The sequence below is a fragment of the Dendropsophus ebraccatus genome, chromosome 11 (assembly GCF_027789765.1).
Source record: "Dendropsophus ebraccatus isolate aDenEbr1 chromosome 11, aDenEbr1.pat, whole genome shotgun sequence".
In the NCBI taxonomy this organism is placed as follows: Eukaryota; Metazoa; Chordata; class Amphibia; order Anura; family Hylidae; genus Dendropsophus; species Dendropsophus ebraccatus.
Window position 1 is genome coordinate 97,167,151 of NC_091464.1, and position 23,400 is coordinate 97,190,550.

At 48.1% G+C, this 23,400-nt stretch overlaps 1 protein-coding gene across 3 annotated transcripts in view; it reads right to left on the bottom strand.

Moving 5' to 3' along the window:
• Positions 1–18,038: 18,038 nt before the first annotated feature.
• The window catches only part of GSK3B (glycogen synthase kinase 3 beta), a 50,969-nt gene continuing 45,607 nt past the window's right edge, over positions 18,039–23,400 (bottom strand). For 2 of the 3 annotated variants that reach the window (XM_069944513.1, XM_069944511.1), the window contains exons 8-11: positions 23,106–23,201; positions 22,756–22,960; positions 21,412–21,510; positions 18,039–20,520 (exon numbers count right to left, since the gene is read on the bottom strand). In XM_069944513.1, the coding sequence (XP_069800614.1) occupies positions 20,453–20,520; positions 21,412–21,510; positions 22,756–22,960; positions 23,106–23,201 (468 nt within the window). In that variant the 3' untranslated portion in view covers positions 18,039–20,452. The remainder of the gene's footprint in view (positions 20,521–21,411; positions 21,511–22,755; positions 22,961–23,105; positions 23,202–23,400) is intronic. The other variant, XM_069944512.1, reaches the window with a different exon arrangement.

Consider the following 23,400-nt stretch of genomic DNA (forward strand, 5'->3'; position numbering starts at 1 on the left):
GGAGGGCGGAGAGGGGTGGGATGTTATCACAGGATGGGGGGAGGGGGCGGGATGTTATCATCACAGGATGGGGGGAGGGGGCGGGATGTTATCATCACAGGATGGGGGGAGGGGGCGGGATGTTATCATCACAGGATGGGGGGAGGGGGCGGGATGTTATCACAGGATGGGGGGGAGGGGCGGCATGTGATCACAGGAGGGGGGAGAGGGGCGGGATGTTATCATCACAGGATGGGGGGAGGGGGCGGGATGTTATCATCACAGGATGGGGGGGAGGGGCGGAATGTTATCATCACAGGATGGGGTGGGATGTTATCACAGGAGGGGGGGGAGGGGGCGGGATGTTATCATCACAGGATGGGGGGGAGGGGCGGAATGTTATCATCACAGGATGGGGGGGAGGGGGCGGGATGTTATCATCACAGGATGGGGGGGAGGGGCGGAATGTTATCATCACAGGATGGGGTGGGATGTTATCACAGGATGGGGGGAGGGGGCGGGATGTTATCATCACAGGATGGGGGGAGGGGGCGGGATGTTATCATCACAGGATGGGGGGAGGGGGCGGGATGTTATCATCACAGGATGGGGGGAGGGGGCAGGATGTTATCACAGGAGGGGGGAGAGGGCGGGATGTTATCATCACAGGATGGGGGGAGGGGGCGGGATGTTATCACAGGATGGGGGAGAGGGGGCGGGATGTTATCACAGGATGGGGGGAGGGGCGGAATGTTATCATCACAGGATGGGGGGGAGGGGGCGGGATGTTATCACAGGAAGGGGGGAGGGGCGGAATGTTATCATCACAGGATGGGGGGAGGGGGCGGGATGTTATCATCACAGGATGGGGGGAGGGGGCAGGATGTTATCATCACAGGATGGGGGGAGGGGCGGAATGTTATCATCACAGGATGGGGGGGAGGGGGCGGGATGTTATCACAGGAAGGGGGGAGGGGCGGAATGTTATCATCACAGGATGGGGGGAGGGGGCGGCATGTTATCACAGGATGGGGGGAGGGGCGGAGGATGGGGGGAGGGGGCGGCATGTTATTACAGGATGGGGGGAGGGGCGGAATGTTATCATCACAGGATGGGGGGAGGGGGCGGCATGTTATCACAGGATGGGGGGAGGGGGCGGGATGTTATCATCACAGGATGGGGGGGAGGGGGCGGGATGTTATCATCACAGGATGGGGGAGAGGGGCGGGATGTTATCACAGGATGGGGGAGAGGGGCGGGATGTTATCACAGGATGGGGGGAGAGGGGCGGGATGTTATCACAGGATGGGGGGAGGGGCGGAATGTTATCACAGGATGGGGGGAGGGGGCGGGATGTTATCATCACAGGATGGGGGGAGGGGGCGGGATGTTATCATCACAGGATGGGGGAGAGGGGCGGGATGTTATCACAGGATGGGGGAGAGGGGCGGGATGTTATCACAGGATGGGGGGAGAGGGGCGGGATGTTATATCACAGGATGGGGGGAGGGGCGGGATGTTATCACAGGATGGGGGGGAGGGGGCGGCATGTTATCACAGGATGGGGGAGGGGCGGGATGTTATCATCACAGGATGGGGGGGAGGGGGCGGCATGTTATCACAGGAGGGGGGAGAGGGCAGGATGTTATCATCACAGGATGGGGGAGAGGGGCGGTGGTATCTTATCCCGGGGGGAAAGGTGGGGGGGCTTCTATGTCAGCAGAAGTAACATATCCATATATAGGCAGTAACTTTTTTTTTTTTCTTAAACTTTTTTTTAATTAGAAATATATAAAAAATATTACTATTAAAAAAAAAAAGCCAAATCAGTCACCAGAGAGAAACCAATGTGCTGCATATATATATATATATATATATATATATATATATATATATATATATATATATATATATATATAATGCCCCAGGAGCATCACTGTATATCAGTATGGCCTTACTGCACCATTCCCTCTTTACTAACTTCATCTGGAGATCGAAGAGGCCCCGTATAGCCTATGATATCTTATGTATGTCATCAATCAAGGGTGGCGCCCAATTACCTAACATACGTCTGTATAACCTAGCTGCCATGTGCAGACACCTCAGAGACTGGCTCCATCACACCTCCTATTTCTCTAACTCCACCTTAGAATCCTCCCTGGTCCGTCCCTGGTCCCTTTCCGCTCTCTTACACTCTACAATCTGAGTTACCTCCTCTCCTGAAACAAAACATCCTCCTCCGAGACACTATAGCGTCCTGGAAACATGTAGGTAAATTATACAATCTGCCTTTCCGCTTATCTAAATTCTTCCCTTTATGGTCTTTCCCTTCTTTTCCACAAGGATCTATTTCCTCTGACTTCTCCATATAGAAACATAAACAGATCCACGATCTCGGTCATTTATTAGACCTCGAATACGGAACATTTCTGTCTTGGCCTGAGACCCAGATCAATACGACCTGCCCTCAGACCAACTTAGAAATTACACCCGAATACGAAAATTCATTCTGAATCGTGTTTCCTCTATTGCATCTGCCGAAAAACCTGGACAATTCCATAGCCTCAGTATTTCCCTACCTGCACCCTTACCCCTATCACAACTCTACCACCTCCTCTGCTCGGTTTCCATTAATAAGTCTTCTCCTCCTTTTCTGAAGAAATGGTCGTCTGTCCTGACCTCGGAAAATTTAGAAAATAAACTGCTTAGAGGGATTCGTTCAGTCCGTACAGCCTCTCCCAGTGTAAAGCTAAGAGAACTTCACGAGTCCTCCAATCCTCCAATACTCTCTGGAACATTAGCTCAAAAAATGTCCCAAATGTAATGAGCCGCAGGCGGACCTCTTCCATTGTCTGTGGCTTTGTAACTCAGTACAGTCCTATTGGCTCCTAGTAAAATCCTTTATACGTGACGTGTGGTCGCTCACAATTCATCTAGATCCGATAACTTATATATTCCATGGTGACACTGGACCTGTGGCTGATCCCATGTCGCACCATCCTATTCCCTATTCCATGGTGACACTGGACCTGTGGCTGATCCCATGTCGCACCATCCTATTCCCTATTCCATGGGGACACTGGACCTGTGGCTGATCCCATGTCGCACCATCCTATTCCCTATTCCATGGTGACACTGGACCTGTGGCTGATCCCATGTCGCACCATCCTATTCCCTATTCCATGGTGACACTGGACCTGTGGCTGATCCCATGTCGCACCATCCTATTCCATGGTGACACTGGACCTGTGGCTGATCCCATGTCGCACCATCCTATTCCCTATTCCATGGTGACACTGGACCTGTGGCTGATCCCATGTCGCACCATCCTATTCCCTATTCCATGGTGACACTGGACCTGTGGATGATCCCATGTCGCACCATCCTATTCCCTATTCCATGGTGACACTGGACCTGTGGCTGATCCCATGTCGCACCATCCTATTCCCTATTCCATGGTGACACTGGACCTGTGGCTGATCCCATGTCGCACCATCCTATTCCCTATTGCATGGTGACACTGGACCTGTGGCTGATCCCATGTCGCACCATCCTATTCCCTATTCCATGGGGACACTGGACCTGTGGCTGATCCCATGTCGCACCATCCTATTCCCTATTCCATGGGGACACTGGACCTGTGGCTGATCCCATGTCGCACCATCCTATTCCATGGTGACACTGGACCTGTGGATGATCCCATGTCGCACCATCCTATTCCCTATTCCATGGTGACACTGGACCTGTGGCTGATCCCATGTCGCACCATCCTATTCCCTATTCCATGGTGACACTGGACCTGTGGCTGATCCCATGTCGCACCATCCTATTCCCTATTGCATGGTGACACTGGACCTGTGGCTGATCCCATGTCGCACCATCCTATTCCCTATTCCATGGGGACACTGGACCTGTGGCTGATCCCATGTCGCACCATCCTATTCCCTATTCCATGGGGACACTGGACCTGTGGCTGATCCCATGTCGCACCATCCTATCCCCCCCGCGGTACATCTCACCCTATTACTAGCCCTTCAGTGTTTATTACACCATTGGCTACAGCCTAGCCTACCGACCATATCGGAATTGACCTCTATTCTAAGGGAAACCTTACACTGGGAGATGCTGGACACTGTACGCAATAAGGAGGCCATTACAGCTTCCTTCTTTAAGAAATGGAAATTATTCCTACTACACGGCTTCTCGCAGGCAGAAAGACGTCCCATCATGTCTCACTTTACCTCAACCACCTGGTATTATAAGATGTCGGCTGCCGGCACCCTGGATCCATTCTTATAAGCTTTGCTTTGTATTTGTACACTATATTCTTGTGATTCTACTATCTACATTCTATGTATAAGTGGAGTAAGATTTAGTTATTGTTGTCGGCCTTGTTTTATTAGTTATGTATATTCGTGAATTTATACTGCTACTGATACCTTTCTTCTGTACCAATGTTATATTATGTAAAAACTCAATAAAATGTTTGAACTATAATAACTACACACCAGCCCACACTGCACCATTGTAATAACTACACACCAGCCCACACTGCACCATTGTAATAACTACACACCAGCCCACACTGCACCATTATAATAACTACACACCAGCCCACACTGCACCATTGTAATAACTACACACCAGCCCACACTGCACCATTGTAATAACTACACACCAGCCCACACTGCACCATTGTAATAACTACACACCAGCCCACACTGCACCATTGTAATAACTACACACCAGCCCACACTGCACCATTGTAATAACTAGATTTGCATTTCCAGGGAAATACATAGTGCTTGAAAAGAGCGCTCCTTTAACAGTGACTTCCTTTTAATAGAAACTTTAACCCTTGATACCTTCCCTTTAAGAGCAACTTTGGTACTGTCCCTTTAAGAGCTTGACTCACCTCTGCTGTGTCACTGACTCACCACCCTATAATGGTAAAGATCATTGCTCAGTTACCATGACAATCTTATGTCAGTGAGACAAAATCATTAAGGAACTTCTACATCTTCTATTGGCCAATAGTGGACATGTGACTGTGCGGATGTTGTGAGGCAGTGACTGACAAGACCTCAGAATTTCTATTGGCTGCTATATTTCAGCTATTTGTTAGTGCTGTACTAGGAAATTACCTTAAAAACGACAAATCCGATCAAAATAAAAAATACGACTGCCCTCTGTGGACAGCCGTCCTCCTCTATTCCCCTCCGGGCACAGCCGCCCTCCCTTCCTCTATTCCCCTTCGGGCACAGCCGCCCTCCCCTCCTCCTCTATTCCCCTCCGGGCACAGCCGCCCTCCCCTCCTCCTCTATTCCCCTCTGGGGACGGCCGCCCTCCCCTCCTCTTTCTATTCCCCTGCGGGGACGGCCGCCCTCCCCTCCTCTTTCTATTCCCCTGCGGGGACGGCCGCCCTCCCCTCCTCTTTCTATTCCCCTGCGGGGACGGCCGCCCTCCCCTCCTCTTTCTATTCCCCTGTGGGGACGGCCGCCCTCCCCTCCTCTATTCCCCTCAGGGCACAGCCGCCCTCCCCTCCTCTATTCCCCTCCAGGGTCGGCCGCCCTCCCCATCTCCTAGTTTTCCCTTCCGGGGACCGCCGCCCTCCCCTCCTCTTTCTATTCCCCTCCGGGGACAGCCGCCCTCCTCTATCATCTTTACCTGGGCACTCAGGGGCTTAATCCTGGGAGAGGGCCTTTTCTTCCTGGGAGCCTTGTAAACCTGTTACCTCAGCAAGTGCAGATCCTCTCTCACTTCCGTCAGATCCATTCCTTCCCCAGCCGTTCATACTCCTCAGGTTTAGTGGGGGTTCGGGATCAGTACATGGCTGCAGACTCCTTAGGGCCTCGCTCTCCACACATCTCCCCGGTGACTCCTGGACACTGCGGGAGCCTTCTTCACTATCGTAAACGAGACCCTATCTGCTAGGTTGGTGCTTATTTACTGAGTGTGTATATATATATATATATATATTTATATATATATATATATATATATATATATAGTGCTACCTTGGATTAAGCACATAATCCGTTCCAGGACGGCGCTTGTAATCCAAATCATTCTTAAACCAAAGCAAATTTTCCCATAAGAAATCACTGATCTGCAGACAATTGGTTCCACTCCCCAAATATACTGATTATTATTCTGAATAACATGTAGAAGAGATGAAACAATGATAAGCAGCAGAATCTGTGATATAATTTACTGTACAGTATAGCAATCAGCATGTGGTATATAATGTATAGTAACTGTATAACCCCGATAACACAGCAGCTGGATATGTGATATATAAGTCACTGTACAGTATAGCAGCATGTGGTGTATAATGTATAGGAACTGTATAACCCTGATAACACTGCAGCAGCTGGATATGTGATATATAAGTTACTGTACAGTATAGCAATCAGCATGTGGTATATAATGTATAGTAACTGTATAACCCTGATAACACTGCAGCTGGATATGTGATATTTAAGTTACTGTACAGTATAGCAGCATGTGGTATATAATGTATAGTAACTGTATAACCCTGATAACACAGCAGCAGCTGGATATGTGATATATGTTACTGTACAGTATAGCAGCATGTGGTGTATAATGTATAGTAACTGTATAACTGATAACACAGCAGCAGCTGGATATGTGATATATAAGTTACTGTACAGTATAGCAATCAGCATGTGGTGTATAATGTATAGTAACTGTATAACCCTGATAACACAGCAGCAGCTGGATATGTGATATATAAGTTACTGTACAGTATAGCAGCATGTGGTATATAATGTATAGTAACTGTATAACCCTGATAACACAGCAGCTGGATATGTGATATATAAGTTACTGTACAGTATAGTTGCATGTGGTATATAATATATAGTAACTGTATAACCCTGATAACACTGCAGCTGGATGTGATATATAAGTTACTGTACAGTATAGCAGCATGTGGTGTATAATGTATATTAACTATATAATCCTGATAACACAGCAGCTGGATATGTGATATATAAATTACTGTACAGTATAGCAGCATGTGGTGTATAATGTATAGTAACTGTATAACCCTGATAACACAGCAGCAGCTGGATATGATATATAAGTTACTGTACAGTATAGCAGCATGTGGTATATACTGTATAGTAACTGTATAACCCTGATAACACATCAGCAGCTTGTAGGTACAGGATGGAGCTGCAAATGCCCATAATGCAGTAGTGTAGTACAACAGGCTATGTGGTCACATGACAGCAATGGGGAAGGGGTGTGTTCAGCATGGACCAATCAGGAAGTGGTAATCACAGAGCTGTTCAGGAGGACAGTGACAGAAACTTTTCTACACAGCAGTGTGAAAGGCTGAGTGTGAGTGCAGGCATATTATAGCAGCAGTGTGTATAGCTGAGTGTGAGTGGAGGCATATTATAACAGGAATGGAGAGGATTGGAAACATAAGGCCTGACAGAGACTGCAGGGAGCATGAAGGAATTAGCAGGGCAGATGTGGGCACATACATGCAGAACTCTGTCCGGGGAGAGAGGGGTTACAGCTATGGAGAGATTACCTCCCACAGTCCTGTCCCCTGATGTAAGCCCCAGCCTGAACTGGATCTGCCATGATTTGGAAGGTGAGGGAGACTTCCTGGGTCAGAGCACAGGGCTGTAGACCCCGCTATGCAGACCATGCCCCTCCACTCCATCACTAACGCTCCCACCCAGTACAGGGAGCTCTTACACCAAGTAATTTTGAAAAACTGTGAGCTCTTCTTGCAAAACACCCTCAATCCAAGTTACTCTTAAACCAAGGTACCACTGTGTGTGAGATTATATATATATATATATATATATATATATATATACTCTACAATTTATATTACAACTGTATATTTTGTGTGTCTATCTAATACACAGGATTAAGAACTAGGGTGCAAAATGAGATAGATAGATACACACATACTACAATATCTATCTGTCTAATCTGTCTCTTATTTGCACCCTAGTTCTTAAACCTGTGTATTGCCCCCTCTAACATCAATGACCGCTTGGAATCTTTTGTGGTAGTTGTGGATGAGGCTCTTTTTTCTCTCAGATGGTAAAGCCGCCCGTTCTTCTTGGCAAACAGCCTCCAGTTCCTGTAAGTTCTTGGGCTGTCCTGCTTTTGAACTGCTTTCTTGAGATTTCCCCAGAGTGGTTCAGTGATACTGAGGCCAGGAGATTGAGATGGCCACTCCAGAACCTTCACTTCAAGAAGTCGCCAGTAGAAGCCATTACTACGCAAATGTCAAAAGTATCTGGTCTACAATACACCAAACAGCACAGACACAGGCCTCCAAACTTCTGGAACAAGGTCCTTAGGAGGGATGAAACCAAAATCTAACTTTTTGGCCACACCCATAGACATTACGTTTGTAGAGGTGTCAGCAAGGCCTATGATGGAAGGAACGCCATTCCTACTGGAAAGCACAGGGGTGGAGCGCTGAGGTTTTGGGGATGTGTGAGCTACAAAGGTGCAGGAAACTTGGTCAAGATTGTAGGAAAGATGAATGAAGCCGGTTATCAGCACAGAAGCTGCACATGGGATGACCTTCCAACATGGCAACTATCCAAAACACAAGGCTAAGTTGACCTATCATTGCCTACAGCAGAACAAAGTAAAGGTTCTGGAGCCGCCATCTTAGTCTCCTGACCTCCGTATTCTTGAGCCTCTCTCCAACGCACAGGTCATGTAGGAGAGAGACCAGGAATTTACAGGGACTGGAGGTCAAGAAGAATGGGCGGCTTTACCATCTGAGAACATAAAGAGCCTCATCCACAACTACCACAAAAGGCTTTAAGATGTCATTGATATACACTGCTATACACTGGATTAAGAACTGGGGGATGGGAACTTCTGATCAGGGACATTTGGATGGTTTTGGTTGTCATTATGATATTGAAAGAGAAAAAACAGTAGTGTCACAATAAATGGCTTTACCTGACCACTAACCATGAGGGGGGGGGGGGTAAAAGGTTTTGTGTTATCATATTCTCTGAAAAGAGGACAAGAAAGCAAAAATTCTGCTTAGGCATGTAAACTTTTGAGCCCGACTATATGTATATATCTTGTTAGTGATGTCCATGCAGTCCTTGCTGTGTGTGTGTATGTGTGTATGTGTGTATATGTGTGTGTATATATATATATATATATATATATATATATATATATATATATATATATATATATATATACACACATACCCTATTTAGGTCCCAAAGCTCGCAACAGAGTGAGGACCTGAGGGACTACGTATCAGGGTGGTTTGGTGCTCTCCCCACTAGGAGGCGCCCCTTGGCAATGGGCTTCCTTCTCTGGAGAGAGGGATATCTGGCTATTCCCGTGTTTTGAGACTCGTAACTGAGGCTCCACGGACCCCTTTTTTTTTTTTTTTTTTTGCATATTCTAATTTTGTATGGGACAATCAATGTAGACTCGTAAATGGGTACTCCATTGGAATTTTTCACTGTTCTCCCTGAGTTCAGTGATTGTTGTTTTGTTGGTCTAATTAATATATATATATATATATAGAGAGAGAGAGAGAGAGAGAGAGAGAGAGAGAGAGAGACGAGAGAGAAGAGAGAGAGAGAGAGAGAGAGAGAGAGAGAGAGAGAGAGAGAGAGAGAGAGAGAGAGAGAGAGATATATCTATATATCTATATATCTCTCTCTCTCTCTCTCTCTCTCTCTCTCTCTCTCTCTCTCTCTCTCTCTCTCTATATATATATATATATATATATATATATATATATATATATATTTATTAATTAGACCAACAAAACAACAATCACTGAACTCAGGGAGAACAGTGAAAAATTCCAATGGAGTAACCATTTACGAGTCTACATTGATTGTCCCATACAAAATTAGAATATGCAAAAAAAAAAAAAAAGGGGTCCGTGGAGCCTCAGTTACGAGTCTCAAAACACGGGAATAGCCAGATATCCCTCTCTCCAGAGAAGGAAGCCCATTGCCAAGGGGGGCCTCCTAGTGGGGAGAGCACCAAACCACCCTGATACGTAGTCCCTCAGGTCCTCACTCTGTGGCGCGTATAACGACATAAGACAAGGGTTACCAAGGCCAGGCATCCATCCACAGACTGCAGTTTCAGGGTATTTGCCCCTCGTCAGTGTGGAGCAGGATTCTGGCTACTGGGGCAATGATATAGACCAACAAAACACAACAATCACTGAACTCAGGGAGAACAGTGAAAAATTCCAATGGAGTACCCATTTACGAGTCTCCATTGATTGTCCCAATATATATATATACACATTTTTATATAATAGAGAGATATATAATATATCTCTGTCACTAGTGATGTCCGTGGAGCCCTTGTTCTCTTCACTTTTCCCAGCAGTTGCCGCTAATGCTTCTACAGCGGTGCCGCTAAGCCAATGACTGATGCCGGTGTTCCCGTCATGGCCAGTGATTGGCTGAGTGTCCTGTCACTTAGATTCATGCTCTGAAGTTGTAGCGGCGGTTGTGGGGAGAAGACAACACTGGGAGGTAACAGATGAACAGATTCATAGTTTTGGATCATAACCCAAACACGATCAGCCGATGATCATTGCCTTTGTTACGCGGAGCGATGATCTGCAGATTATGATCCTGATTCCGCAGATTATTGCTCTGTGTAATAAGGCCCTTACTTGCAGGTTTCTTCCCATCACTGGAAGCCATTGCCAGGAGGCCGGGGGTCACATTGCTGTGACCCCTTCCAGATCTCCTCAGTCCACTGGCCTCAGTGCTGGTTGGTAGCTTCAATCTCCCAAGTGCCCCCCCCTCTGGCCCTGTTCGGGGCTGAAAGCCTCTCCCAGGAGCACACATAGGCACACCTAGTGACCACTCTATCCCACAGTAACCTCCAGAGCTGCACTCATAGTTTTGCTGTTACATTATACTGAAATCAACCTTCAGGGTTGTAATCACCTGTTCTGCAAGAAGCTGTATTACGCTCTCGCAGCTAGCTCAGCACCTGGAAGTAATCAGCTGTGATTGGAGGATCTACACACCGAGCCTGGTCATAGTTCACATCCTTGAGATCCCATTGTATGACCCTGTTCCAGGTCTGTAGTGTCAGGCTAGTGCTTCCCCCCACATCACCACTCTGGGGCCAGGTCCTTATCCCCCCTCGGACATTTGTATGCACCCCCCAACCTCCTCTCCTCATCGGCCCCCTCGTCTATGTATATCGGTGCTTCGGTGGCTGCTGCTGTACAATTATTTGTGGAATATAGAGGTGGGGGATTGTGTCTATCGGGGGCGGCACAGCGGATGGTAGTCCTCGGCTCCCTTGGGGTAATAAATGAGGCACCTGGCACCTCTGCAGCATCACTATGGTCGGTCCCTGCACTGAGACCCCAATACAGACGTTGTTATCTGCGGCCCCCAGACATGACGTCGCCTGTGATGATATCTACGCTCACATGACACAACCGGACTGTAATAATGGATATTGGGATGTTATAATATGTAACTGCTCATGTCATCAACTAATAGTGTAAAGATGGGGCGCTGTGTGGATATTGCGGTTTATGTAATAAAGAGAAGAATTTACTCCTGGTGTAGCATGTCTGTCATTTTACAAAACAAGCACACTCCTCTCCTGACATCCTCTGTGCTGCTGGGACCTCTCCTATAGATCAGCCCCCTCCTCTCCTGACATCCTCTGTGCTGCTGGGAACTCCTCTATAAGATCACCCCCCTCCTGTCCTGACATCCTCTGTGCTGCTGGGACCTCCCCTATAAGATCAGCACCCTCCTCTCCTGACATCCTCTGTTCTGCTGGGACCTCCCCTATAAGATCAGCCCCTCCTCTCCTGACATCCTCTGTGCTGCTGTGACCTCTCCTATAAGATCAGCCCCCTCCTCTCCTGACATCCTCTGTGCTGCTGGGACCTCTCCTATAAGATCAGCCCCTCCTCTCCTGACATCCTCTGTGCTGCTGTGACCTCTCCTATAAGATCAGCCCCTCCTCTCCTGATATCCTCTGTGCTGCTGTGACCTCTCCTATAAGATCAGCCCCCTCCTCTCCTGACATCCTCTGTGCTGCTGTGACCTCCTCTATAAGATCAGCCCCCTCCTCTCCTGACATCCTCTGTGCTGCTGTGACCTCCTCTATAAGATCAGCCCCCTCCTCTCCTGACATCCTCTGTGCTGCTGTGACCTCCTCTATATGATCAGCCCCCTCCTCTCCTGACATCCTCTGTGCTGCTTGAGTTACTGTGACATATTCAGCCCCTGGAAGCAGAAGTTGTGTAGTAGGGTGGTCCCTTATACAAGTCCAGGCTGGAGGAGCACAGTGCTGCCCCCTACAGTCAGGCATCTAGTGCAGAAATTCGGATGACTTTGTACTGCCCTCAATTTCGGTCAGTTGCAGTGTTGTCAAGGAGACTTTATGTGGATCTACATAGGTAAGTGCTTAAAGGGGTACGCCGGCGCTGATTAAAAAAAAACAAAAACAAAAAAAAACAATCATAAACATAGGGGGAGATTTATCAAACATGGTGTAAAGTGAAACTGGCTCAGATTCCACCTTTAATTTTCCCATGAATCTGTGAGGAATGAAAGGTGATTGGTTACTAGGGGCAACTGAGCAAATTCTACTGTCCACCATGTTTGCTAAATCTCCCCCATTGTTTTCCCATTTATCATCCCTCCTGAGTCCGTCTCCGTTTGAATTTCCCGCTGTTTGCAGGTCCCTGAAGCTCCAGTTGGTGGCTTAATTTCTTCTTTACTTCCTGGTTTGGGCTTTCCCATGATGCACTTTGTCTCCTGTGATGTCTGTCTGACTCTGTAAAACTGTTAGATGGCTAACAGCTTGTTAAGCCAATCAGAGCTGAGCAACCTGAATCATGTGACAGAGGGAGGCTGGCCTAACAGGGCTTAGACCTGCCTCCCGCTTGATGTTATTGTCACAAAAAGGCTGCCGCAGAACAGCCTGGGGTCACCAGTCATTAGGTAAGAGAGAGTTTACTGGTGGGGGCTTGAGGGGGGGAAAGATAGGGAAGGGGGCAGATAGGTGATTGAAGCATATTACAATTATATAACTTTAATGTGTTTCAATTACTGAGAAAAAGCTTTTTCATGGAGTACCCCTTTAACTTATTATTTTAATCAATGATGTCATTCAGAGGGAGGGGCTGTGACTACCCCTATACACAAGATATACGGGGGCAGGGCTGTGACTACCTCTCTATATACAGGGTTCCAAGCTCTCTTTCACTGCAACTTGCAGTAGGCACAGTAGTGATAACGGGAAGGCATTGGGAATCAAATGACGAAGGTTCGAGTTCAATCGAACCTAAAATTTCCATCTCTAGTGATAACTCCTATTCCTCTGCGACAAGTAAATTTTGCCACTGCTGCCATCTTGTGGTCAAAGAGATATTTGCAATTCACTTTGGTCACCTGTGTCTGCTTATCTGAAAACAGCAACTAATCTACCTCATGTCCCATAATGCCTGTAGAATGTCAGCTCCTGGGGTTCTTCCCCACAATAGAATATATTTCTTTATACAGATAAATCCTGATAAATCTTTAATCCTCAGTATGTGTAATATCTATCTATATGTATAGTGCACAGTACCACTTCTCCTGTCCTGTATGCTGGGTGTAATCATGTGTGTGTGTGTGTGTGTGTGTATGTGTATGTATATATATATATATATATATATATATATATATATATATATAAGTGCACAGTACCACTTCTCCAGAGCTGTATGCATAGTGGTGCAGGTCTACTCTCGGGCCACTGGTCACACCAGTACATAATCAGGTTTCCAGTTCTTAGGGTCTGATTACACCGAGCGATAATCTACGTAATAAAGACTAATATCTGCTTATTGTGTCTTTAGTCCTGAACCTTAAATAATTGGCCACCAACCATCTGTAGCTATGTGTAGTAGTGATAGTGTAATAATGATGCGTGGCTATGTGTAGTAGTGATAGTGTAATAATGATGTGTAGTAGTGATAGTGTAATAATGATGCGTGGCTATGTGTAGTAGTGATAGTGTAATAATGATGTGTCTATGTGTAGTAGTGATAGTGTAATAATGATGCGTGGCTATGTGTAGTAGTGATAGTGTAATAATGATGCGTGGCTATGTGTAGTAGTGATAGTGTAATAATGATGTGTCTGTGTAGTAGTGATAGTGTAATAATGATGCGTGGCTATGTGTAGTAGTGATAGTGTAATAATGATGTATAGTAGTGATAGTGTAATAATGATGCGTAGCTAAGTGTAGTAGTGATAGTGTAATAATGATGTGTAGTAGTGATAGTGTAATAATGATGTGTAGTAGTGATAGTGTAATAATGATGTGTGGCTATGTGTAGTAGTGATAGTGTAATAATGATGTGTAGTAGTGATAGTGTAATAATGATGTGTGGCTATGTGTAGTAGTGATAGTGTAATAATGATGTGTAGTAGTGATAGTGTAATAATGATGTGTGGCTATGTGTAGTAGTGATAGTGTAATAATGATGTGTAGTAGTGATAGTGTAATAATGATGTATAGTAGTGATAGTGTAATAATGATGCGTGGCTATGTGTAGTAGTGATAGTGTAATAATGATGTGTGGCTATGTGTAGTAGTGATAGTGTAATAATGATGTGTAGTAGTGATAGTGTAATAATGATGTATAGTAGTGATAGTGTAATAATGATGCGTGGCTATGTGTAGTAGTGATAGTGTAATAATGATGTGTAGTAGTGATAGTGTAATAATGATGTGTGGCTATGTGTAGTAGTGATAGTGTAATAATGATGTGTGGCTATGTGTAGTAGTGATAGTGTAATAATGATGTGTAGTAGTGATAGTGTAATAATAATGTGTGGCTATGTGTAGTAGTGATAGTGTAATAATGATGTGTAGTAGTGATAGTGTAATAATGATGTGTGGCTATGTGTAGTAGTGATAGTGTAATAATGATGTGTAGTAGTGATAGTGTAATAATGATGTGTGGCTATGTGTAGTAGTGATAGTGTAATAATGATGTGTAGTAGTGATAGTGTAATAATGATGCGTGGCTATGTGTAGTAGTGATAGTGTAATAATGATGTATAGTAGTGATAGTGTAATAATGATGCGTGGCTATGTGTAGTAGTGATAGTGTAATAATGATGTATAGTAGTGATAGTGTAATAATGATGCGTGGCTATGTGTAGTAGTGATAGTGTAATAATGATGTGTGGCTATGTGTAGTAGTGATCGTGTAAGAATGATGTGTAGTAGTGATAGTGTAATAAGGATGCGTGGCTATGTGTAGTAGTGATAGTGTGGTAGTAACGTGTAATATTGACGCATGGTGGACAGCTGATGAATCTTTGAATAAAATAAATACTTACCTGTCCCCACTCCCGGAGTCTTCCTGTCTTCTGTCCGCTGCCGCCTGTGGATCTGCAGAGCTGCCACGGCCAGTGATTGGCTAAGCGTCTTTGCAGTTCCACAGGCAGCAGCAGAATAGAGCCCATAGTTTGCTCTTCATATGACTGGAGGGGATTGGACCCCCTAGTGGTGAGGTCAGGGAAGCAGCTGTGGAACATGTGCAGGGAGGGGCCCAATCATCAGCACTGAAACATGGCAACCCGCAGCAGTGTGAACAGGGGGCACAGGTCAGATCTCACCATCCTGGTGACATGAGAAGTTGTACTGAGCAGTCACAGCCCCATCCACAAGAAACAAACAGAGCCAATCATTAAGAATCAGGACAGGGCAGTGGTCTCTCCAACCTCCCCTGGTGGGAGAACAGGAAGAGGGGGCAGAAGAGGCCAGAGGGGAAAGAAGGAGGAAGGAGGGGGCAGAAGAGGCCAGAGGGGAAAGAAGGAGGAAGGAGGGGGCAGAAGAGGCCAGAGGGGAAAGAAGGAGGAAGGGGCAGAAGAGGCCAGAGGGGAAAGAAGGAGGAGGAGGGGGCAGAAGAGGCCAAAGGGGAAAGAAGGAGGAAGGGGCAGAAGAGGCCAGAGGGGAAAGAAGGAGGAGGAGGGGGCAGAAGAGGCCAGAGGGGAAAGAAGGAGGAGGAGGGGGCAGAAGAGGCCAGAGGGGAAAGAAGGAGGAGGAGGGGGCAGAAGAGGCCAGAGGGGAAAGAAGGAGGAGGAGGGGGCAGAAGAGGCCAGAGGGGAAAGAAGGAGGGGGCAGAAGAGGCCAGAGGGGAAAGAAGGAGGAGGAGGGGGCAGAAGAGGCCAGAGGGGAAAGAAGGAGGAGGAGGGGGCAGAAGAGGCCAGAGGGGAAAGAAGGAGGAGGAGGGGGCAGAAGAGGCCAGAGGGGAAAGAAGGAGGAGGAGGGGGCAGAAGAGGCCAGAGGGGAAAGAAGGAGGAGGAGGGGGCAGAAGAGGCCAGAGGGGAAAGAAGGAGGAGAAGGAGGAGGAGGGGGCAGAAGAGGCCAGAGGGGAAAGAAGGAGGAGGAGGGGGCAGAAGAGGCCAGAGGGGAAAGAAGGAGGAGGAGGGGGCAGAAGAGGCCAGAGGGGAAAGAAGGAGGAGGAGGGGGCAGAAGAGGCCAGAGGGGAAAGAAGGAGGAGGAGGCAGAAGAGGCCAGAGGGGAAAGAAGGAGGAGGGGCAGAAGAGGCCAGAGGGGAAAGGAGGAGGAGGCAGAAGAGGGGCAGAAGAGGCCAGAGGGGAAAGGAGGAGGAGGCAGAAGAGGCCAGAGGAGGAGGAGGGGGCAGAAGAGGCCAGAGGGGAAAGGAGGAGGAGGAAGAGGGGGCAGAAGAGTCCAGAGGGAAAAGGAGGCCAGAGGGGAAAGGAGGCCAGAGGGGAAGAAGGAGGGGGCAGAAGACACCAGAGTGGATGGAGGAGGGGGCTCCAGGGAAGGATCCTCTCAGGAGAAAACAGAAGAGGAGGAGGCAGAAGAAGAGCCCCCAGGACCCCAGGAAGAAAAGAGTGACAGAAGAGGAGGAAAGGGACAGAAGAACAGGCTCTGAGGAGATGGCAGAGGATCCCAAAGGGGGAGGGGGGGGGGGTTTAGAGGAGACCGAAGAGTCCGTAGCAAAGCGCGAGGGAGAAACATATGAGTCTGGATTCTGTAACAGAGGATGGGAGGTTTAGAGAGAACCTAAAGGTTTGGAGGAGGAGAAACAGAAAAGTCTTTATGAGAGGAAAGAGGATGTCTAGATAAGACAGAAGAGGCTGAAGCAGAGGAAAAATTAGGCTGTAGAAGGAGGAACCAAAGAGTCTGCAACAAAAGTTGAGATTCCCTGGATAAAGGAGAGAAGACAGAGGATAAGGGGAGACAGAAACGGTTGTAGGAGGAAGAAGAGACCACAGGAAGAGGAGAAGAACAGAAGAGACGATAAGAGGAGGAGAAGAAAATGAAGAGTCCAGAGATGGAGGAGCAGAACAGAAGAGTCCATAAGAGGAGAAGAACAGAAGAGACCATAAGAGGAGGAGAAGAACAGAAGAGTCCATAAGAGGAGAAGAACAGAAGAGACCATAAGAGGAGGAGAAGAACAGAAGAGTCCAGAGAAGGAGGAAAAGAACAGGAGAGTCCATAAGAGGAGGAGAACAGAAGAGGCCATAGAAGGAGGAGGAGGAGAAGAACAGAAGAGCCCATAAAAGGAGGAGGAGAAGAACAGAAGAGTCCAGAGGAGAAGAAGAGACCAAAGGAGGAGGAGAACAGAAAAGTCAATAAGAAGAGGAGAAGAACAGAAGAGTCCAAAGGAGGATGAAAAGAACAGAAGAGACCATAAGAGAAGAAGAACAGAAGAGATCATAAAAGGAGAAAACAGAAGAGTCCAAGAGGAGAAGAACAGAAGAGTCCGGAGGAGGAGGAGAACAGAAGAGACCATAGGAGGAGGGGGAAAACAGAAAAGTCCAGTGGGAGTCTATATGAGGACTTCCCACTGGCTTTTTCCTTAGACGCACCTCCAGTAACACCCATCAAACAGCCACTCCCATCACACAGACACGCCCATCTCTAACACCCCAGCCACGCCCATCACAGACTTGCTGCATTCGTCACTTTTTATCTTTATCTTTTTTTTTTTTTTATATTTGCGCTTTTTTTTATTTCGTTTCCAGACTAAACCTACTTTTTTTTTTTATTTAATGCAAATTACAGATACCAGGTAACTATATCCGGAATTGTGTCACACAGAACAAAATGTATTTACAAAGAGGGGGCGGGGCTGTAGAGGCGGCGATAGGACACGAGGCATTGGAACTGACAAAATAAAAAAGAAATATATATATATATATATGGTGACCGGACCGCCGCTGCCGCCGGGGACAGGATGTCTTGTTTTCAGTCACCAAGGCATTCAAGTAGTAATAATGTTCTGTGACCGCAGGGGGCGGAGTCACCAATGAACACAGGGGGCGGAGTCACCAGCTCGTTGGGGTTTTTTGCTTTTTTTCTGTCCAGTGACGGATTCTTCCCGGCTGATTCGAGGTCGTTCACCGAATCCATCGGAAAACACACGATGAAGCGATATTACAAGCAAAGCAAAGCAAAAAATATATATATATGTATATAATCTATAGCGATCCCAGCTGGGGAGCGCGGCGCCCGGTCCCGTCCACCCCGCCGCTGCCGCACATAAGACTCAGAGGAAGGAAAAAACCATTAAAATTATTGCATTTTTTGCATGTGACTAAAATAACAATAAGAGACGAAACGCGGACACCGCGGCCTCATCCCTGCCTCCCCCCGCGCTGACTGTGAGGTGGAGCCTTCCGCTCATCCATTACATGCACTGTGCTTTAATCAGGGACATCGCATACGTGATATGGGGGGGGGGGGGGGAAGGCGCTACTTAACCCTTCCATGGCTGGCGAGGGGGCAGATACACACCTGCACGCAGCTTCATGGTGGCAGCTGGGCCGGGTGAGCAGGTCTCACTCCAATCACATCCAAAGCTGCGCTCATCTTCAACCCCTCCTGGCTGAGGAAAGATCCCACAATGCACTGCAGCATAATGCCAGCAAGATGGAGGGTCCCACAGCCAGGAGGAGGATGGGAGGAAGGGGACTCAGCCAGGAGGAGGATGGATGGAGCGAGGGGGTCGTGGCCAGGAGGAGGATGGGAGGTGAGGGAGTCGCTGCCAGGAGGAGGATGGGAGGTGAGGGGGTCGCTGCCAGGGGGAGGATGGGAGGAAGGGGACGCAGCCAGGAGGAGGATGGGAGGAGGAAGGAGGGAGGGGGCTGCAGCCAGGAGGAGGATGGGAGGGGCCGTAGCCAGGGGAAGGATGGGGCCGTAGCCAGGGGGAGGATGGGAGGAGGGGGCCGCAGCCAGGTGACCAGCACAATGTGTTGCAGCTTTGACTGTGATTAGAGAAGAAGCCATGATGCAGCGTACACAGTGTGGAGAGCTCCCGTAATACTCGCGGACCCCCACAGCACAGGCTATAGATCTTACTAAGGACAGAGGACTGGACACTATATGAAAATAGACCGGCAGCCGCTCCGTCATGTGCAAATGTACCGTAATCAACGGGAACGGAAAGAGCGCCACAGTGTGGACGGCTTATAGGGTGACGTCAGCCCAATGTCCACTGATGGGGTCAGCGAGGTACCTGGTCCCTCAGCCATGTATGAGTCACCGCACAGCCCCCCCCCACCCTGTGTCAGGAGGCATGGATTTTAAGGAGACCCCAATGATTGGCCGCAGCACTGAGAGGGTTAATAGCCATGGTGGGAGCCATGCGTGACGCAGGGGGCAACAGCAGAGATAATGCCCATGGAAGCAGCGGGGGAGGGGTGCTGACAGAGTTAAGCCCCTCCCTTCTATCTGAGCCAACCAATCACTGAGGCCGATACAGAAGTCACATACACGCGCCCCCTCCCCCCCCCCCCCAGCAAATTTGGCAAAATTTACAACAGAAAAGCAACAAAATTACATAAAACCAGAGACGTCTGCGTCCTTTGGAGGAGAGAACAGCATTGGGCGCCATGGGCAGCGAGGAGGGGCGCTCTTGTACAATAAGGCACTCCGAGATTCAATCCGGTGTGATGGTGGGAGGAGCCAGCCCCCGATCCCGCTGACCGCACCATATACAACAAAATAAAAGCCACAAGAACAGAGGAGGGTCCAAGGAGAGGAGGGTGACCCCGCCCCCATCACCAAGGAAACCCCTCTCAAGAAAGATTTTTTTAAAAAATTAAAAAATAAAAATTACAGGCAAAAAAAAACAAACAAAATTCTTTTAAAAAAAAAAAAAAAAAAAAAAAGGGGAAAAAATCCTGCGGTATTTATAGATATTTTACAAGGTTAAATAACAATAATAATAATTATAATAATAAAAAACTGAACCACTAGAATCCACATGATGGCGCTCTTCCTTTACAGTTTATGTATATATATATATTTTCTTTTTCTTGATAAATGTGGCCAGTGTGTGGTGGCGGAGTCCAGGAGCGCCACCCTCTCTGTCCCCACCCTCCTGCTACTTTGCCTGTTTCCTTCTTGTCCGTGCGTGGATCATGCTGGGAGGGTTATCGGCTCAGGTGGAGTTGGAGGCGGAGGCCGAGGCGGCGTTGTTGGTCGGCCCGCGGTCCCCGGCGTTTGGGTCTGAGAACGAAAAAAGAGTAATCACAAAAAATAACTGAAGAGATTGTCCATAGGGAAGCAGCGCGGACCCCCGGCTTGACCACCAGGGATGCCAGGATTACCCCCTTCTATGCCCCGGACCACCAGGGATGCCAGGATTACCCCCTTCTATGCCCCGGACCACCAGGGATGCCAGGATTAACCCCTTCTATGCCCCGGACCACCAGGGATGCCAGGATTACCCCCTTCTATGCCCCGGACCACCAGGGATGCCAGGATTACCCCCTTCTATGCCCCGGACCACCAGGGATCCTGGGATTAACCCTTCCTATGGTCTAGACAATCAGGGATGCTAACATGACTTTACGAGGGATCAGCATTCTCTTCCCGCTGTTCTCTGGAGAAGTATCTAAGCCGCATATAACACCCCAGCCGGCCCGTCCACAATTATTCTGCCCCCGACCATCAAGGATATTGACATTAAACCAATTATTACCCTAGACCACCATAGCCTTAAGGCCCTATTACACAAAACGATTATTGGCCATATTCGGCCATTATGGCCAATAATTGTGCCGTGCAATGATCACCCGACATAACCAATGTTGGCTGATCGTTGTCTGTCATTTGTCTTTCAACACGTTGAAAGACAAACGACTAATATAGCAGCGATCTGGTGCCAACACTCTGCGGAATAGGAGGCTGCAGACCGCAACTATCTGCTATGGGCTGCCCGGACAATCTAGCCATAACCCGGGCAGCCCCCCGCAGTACATCACACCTCTCCCCCCCCCTCGCTGCCGACACGCAGGCATTATTGTCAGCCCCTTACATATCCTAGCCACGCTTAGCCTATATAACATATCTATTAACCTGGGAGGGGCATGCAGTGGGCAGTAGGGGGCGTCTTACCTGATGTGGCTGTGGCATTGGTGGGGGTGGACACAGAGGCTTGGTTGCGAGCGTGGGCTGGGATCAGGATAGACGATAGGGAAGGATTGCTCGACAGTTCTGTAAGGGAAAAAGGAAAGGGGAGAACAGAACAGATAATGATATAACTGAGGGCTGGTATACGGTATATACATATATCCAATACAACAGGCTACACTCTGCACACCTCCTACTTGTTTAGTGTCTGCATAATCAACCTGGGAAATGTCATTTATACACCAAGCTGTATACAGTCACTATACACCAGAGCTGCACTCACTATTCTGCTGGTGAGGTCACTGTGTACATACATTACATTACTGATCCTGAGTTACATCCTGTATTATACTCCAGAGCTGCACTCACTATTCTGCTGGTGGGGTCACTGTGTACATACATTACATTACTGATCCTGAGTTACATCCTGTATTATACTCCAGAGCTGCACTCACTATTCTGCTGGATGGGTCACTGTGTACATACATTACATTACTGATCCTGAGTTACATCCTGTATTATAGCCCAGAGCTGCACTCACTATTCTGCTGGTGGGGTCACTGTGTACATACATTACATTACTGATCCTGAGTTACATCCTGTATTATACTCTGGAGCTGCACTCACTATTCTGCTTGTGAGGTCACTGTGTACATACATTACTGATCCTGAGTTACATCCTGTATTATATTCCAGAGCTGCACTCACTATTCTGCTGGTGGGGTCACTGTGTACATACATTACATTACTGATCCTGAGTTACATCCTGTATTATAGCCCAGAGCTGCACTCACTATTCTGCTGGTGGGGTCACTGTGTACATACATTACATTACTGATCCTGAGTTACATCCTGTATTATACTCCAGAGCTGCACTCACTATTCTGCTGGTGGGGTCACTGTGTACATACATTACATTACTGATCCAGAGTTACATCCTGTATTATACTCCAGAGCTGCATTCACTATTCTGCTGGTGGGGTCACTGTGTTACTCAGAGTCTCGGTTAGGTCAGGGGTTGGCCTCATGCTCAGAGTCTCGGTTAAGTCCGGGGTTGCCCTTATGTTTGGGGTCTCTGTGAGGTCAGGAGTCGCCCTCATGCTCGAGATCTCGGCGAGGTCAGGGGTTGCCCCCATGCTTGGGATCTCGTAAGGTCAGGGAGGTCAGCCTCTTGTGAGGTGAGTGGTCGCCTTCATGTTCGGGGTCTCTGTGAGGTCAGAGGTCGCCTTCATGCTCAGTCAGGGGTTGCCTTCATGCTTGAGGTCCCTGAGGTCAGGGGTCGCCCTCAGGCTCGGGCTCTCGTGAGGTCAGGGGTCACCTGGTATGTACCTTGAGTGGTAAAGTTAAACAGTGCAGGGAATTCACGGCCATTGGGGAGCTTGGGGTTGGGGTCTCTCAGCTCATCAAAGAAGGAGTGGGCGCACGCATCCAGGGGGGTGAGGCGGGCAGTGGGGGTGTACTCCAGCAGCCGGCTGCACAGGGCGATGGCCTCTGGGGGGGTCCGAGCTCTGAAAACCTGCAAAAAGACATAACCCTTTAAAAATAAAAAAAACAAAACAGATCTGACTGAGTGTGCGGCTCGTGACTGCGTGTGGTGGAGCGATGAGGTGGGGGAGGGGGGCAATGGTGGAGAAGTCAATGAGATGGAGGAGGAGGGGCAGCGAGTCCGGGGGTCTCACCTTAGTCCAAGGATGTGCCTTTATCTGAGGAAACTTGAACTCTGTGTAGTTGGGGTTCATTTCTCTGATCTGCTCCCGTGTTGGGGTGCCCAGGACCTGTAACAAAACACAAAAAGGTCACCAGAGGGGGGGAAGATATGGGGTCACTATCACCAGAGGGGGGATATGGGGTCATTACCATCAAAGGGGGAAATAGAAAGAGATTATAAGCGAGGGGGGCGGGAATATGGGGTCACTATCACCAGAGAGGGGGGAAATGGGATCACTATCACCAGAGAGGGGGGATATGGGGTCA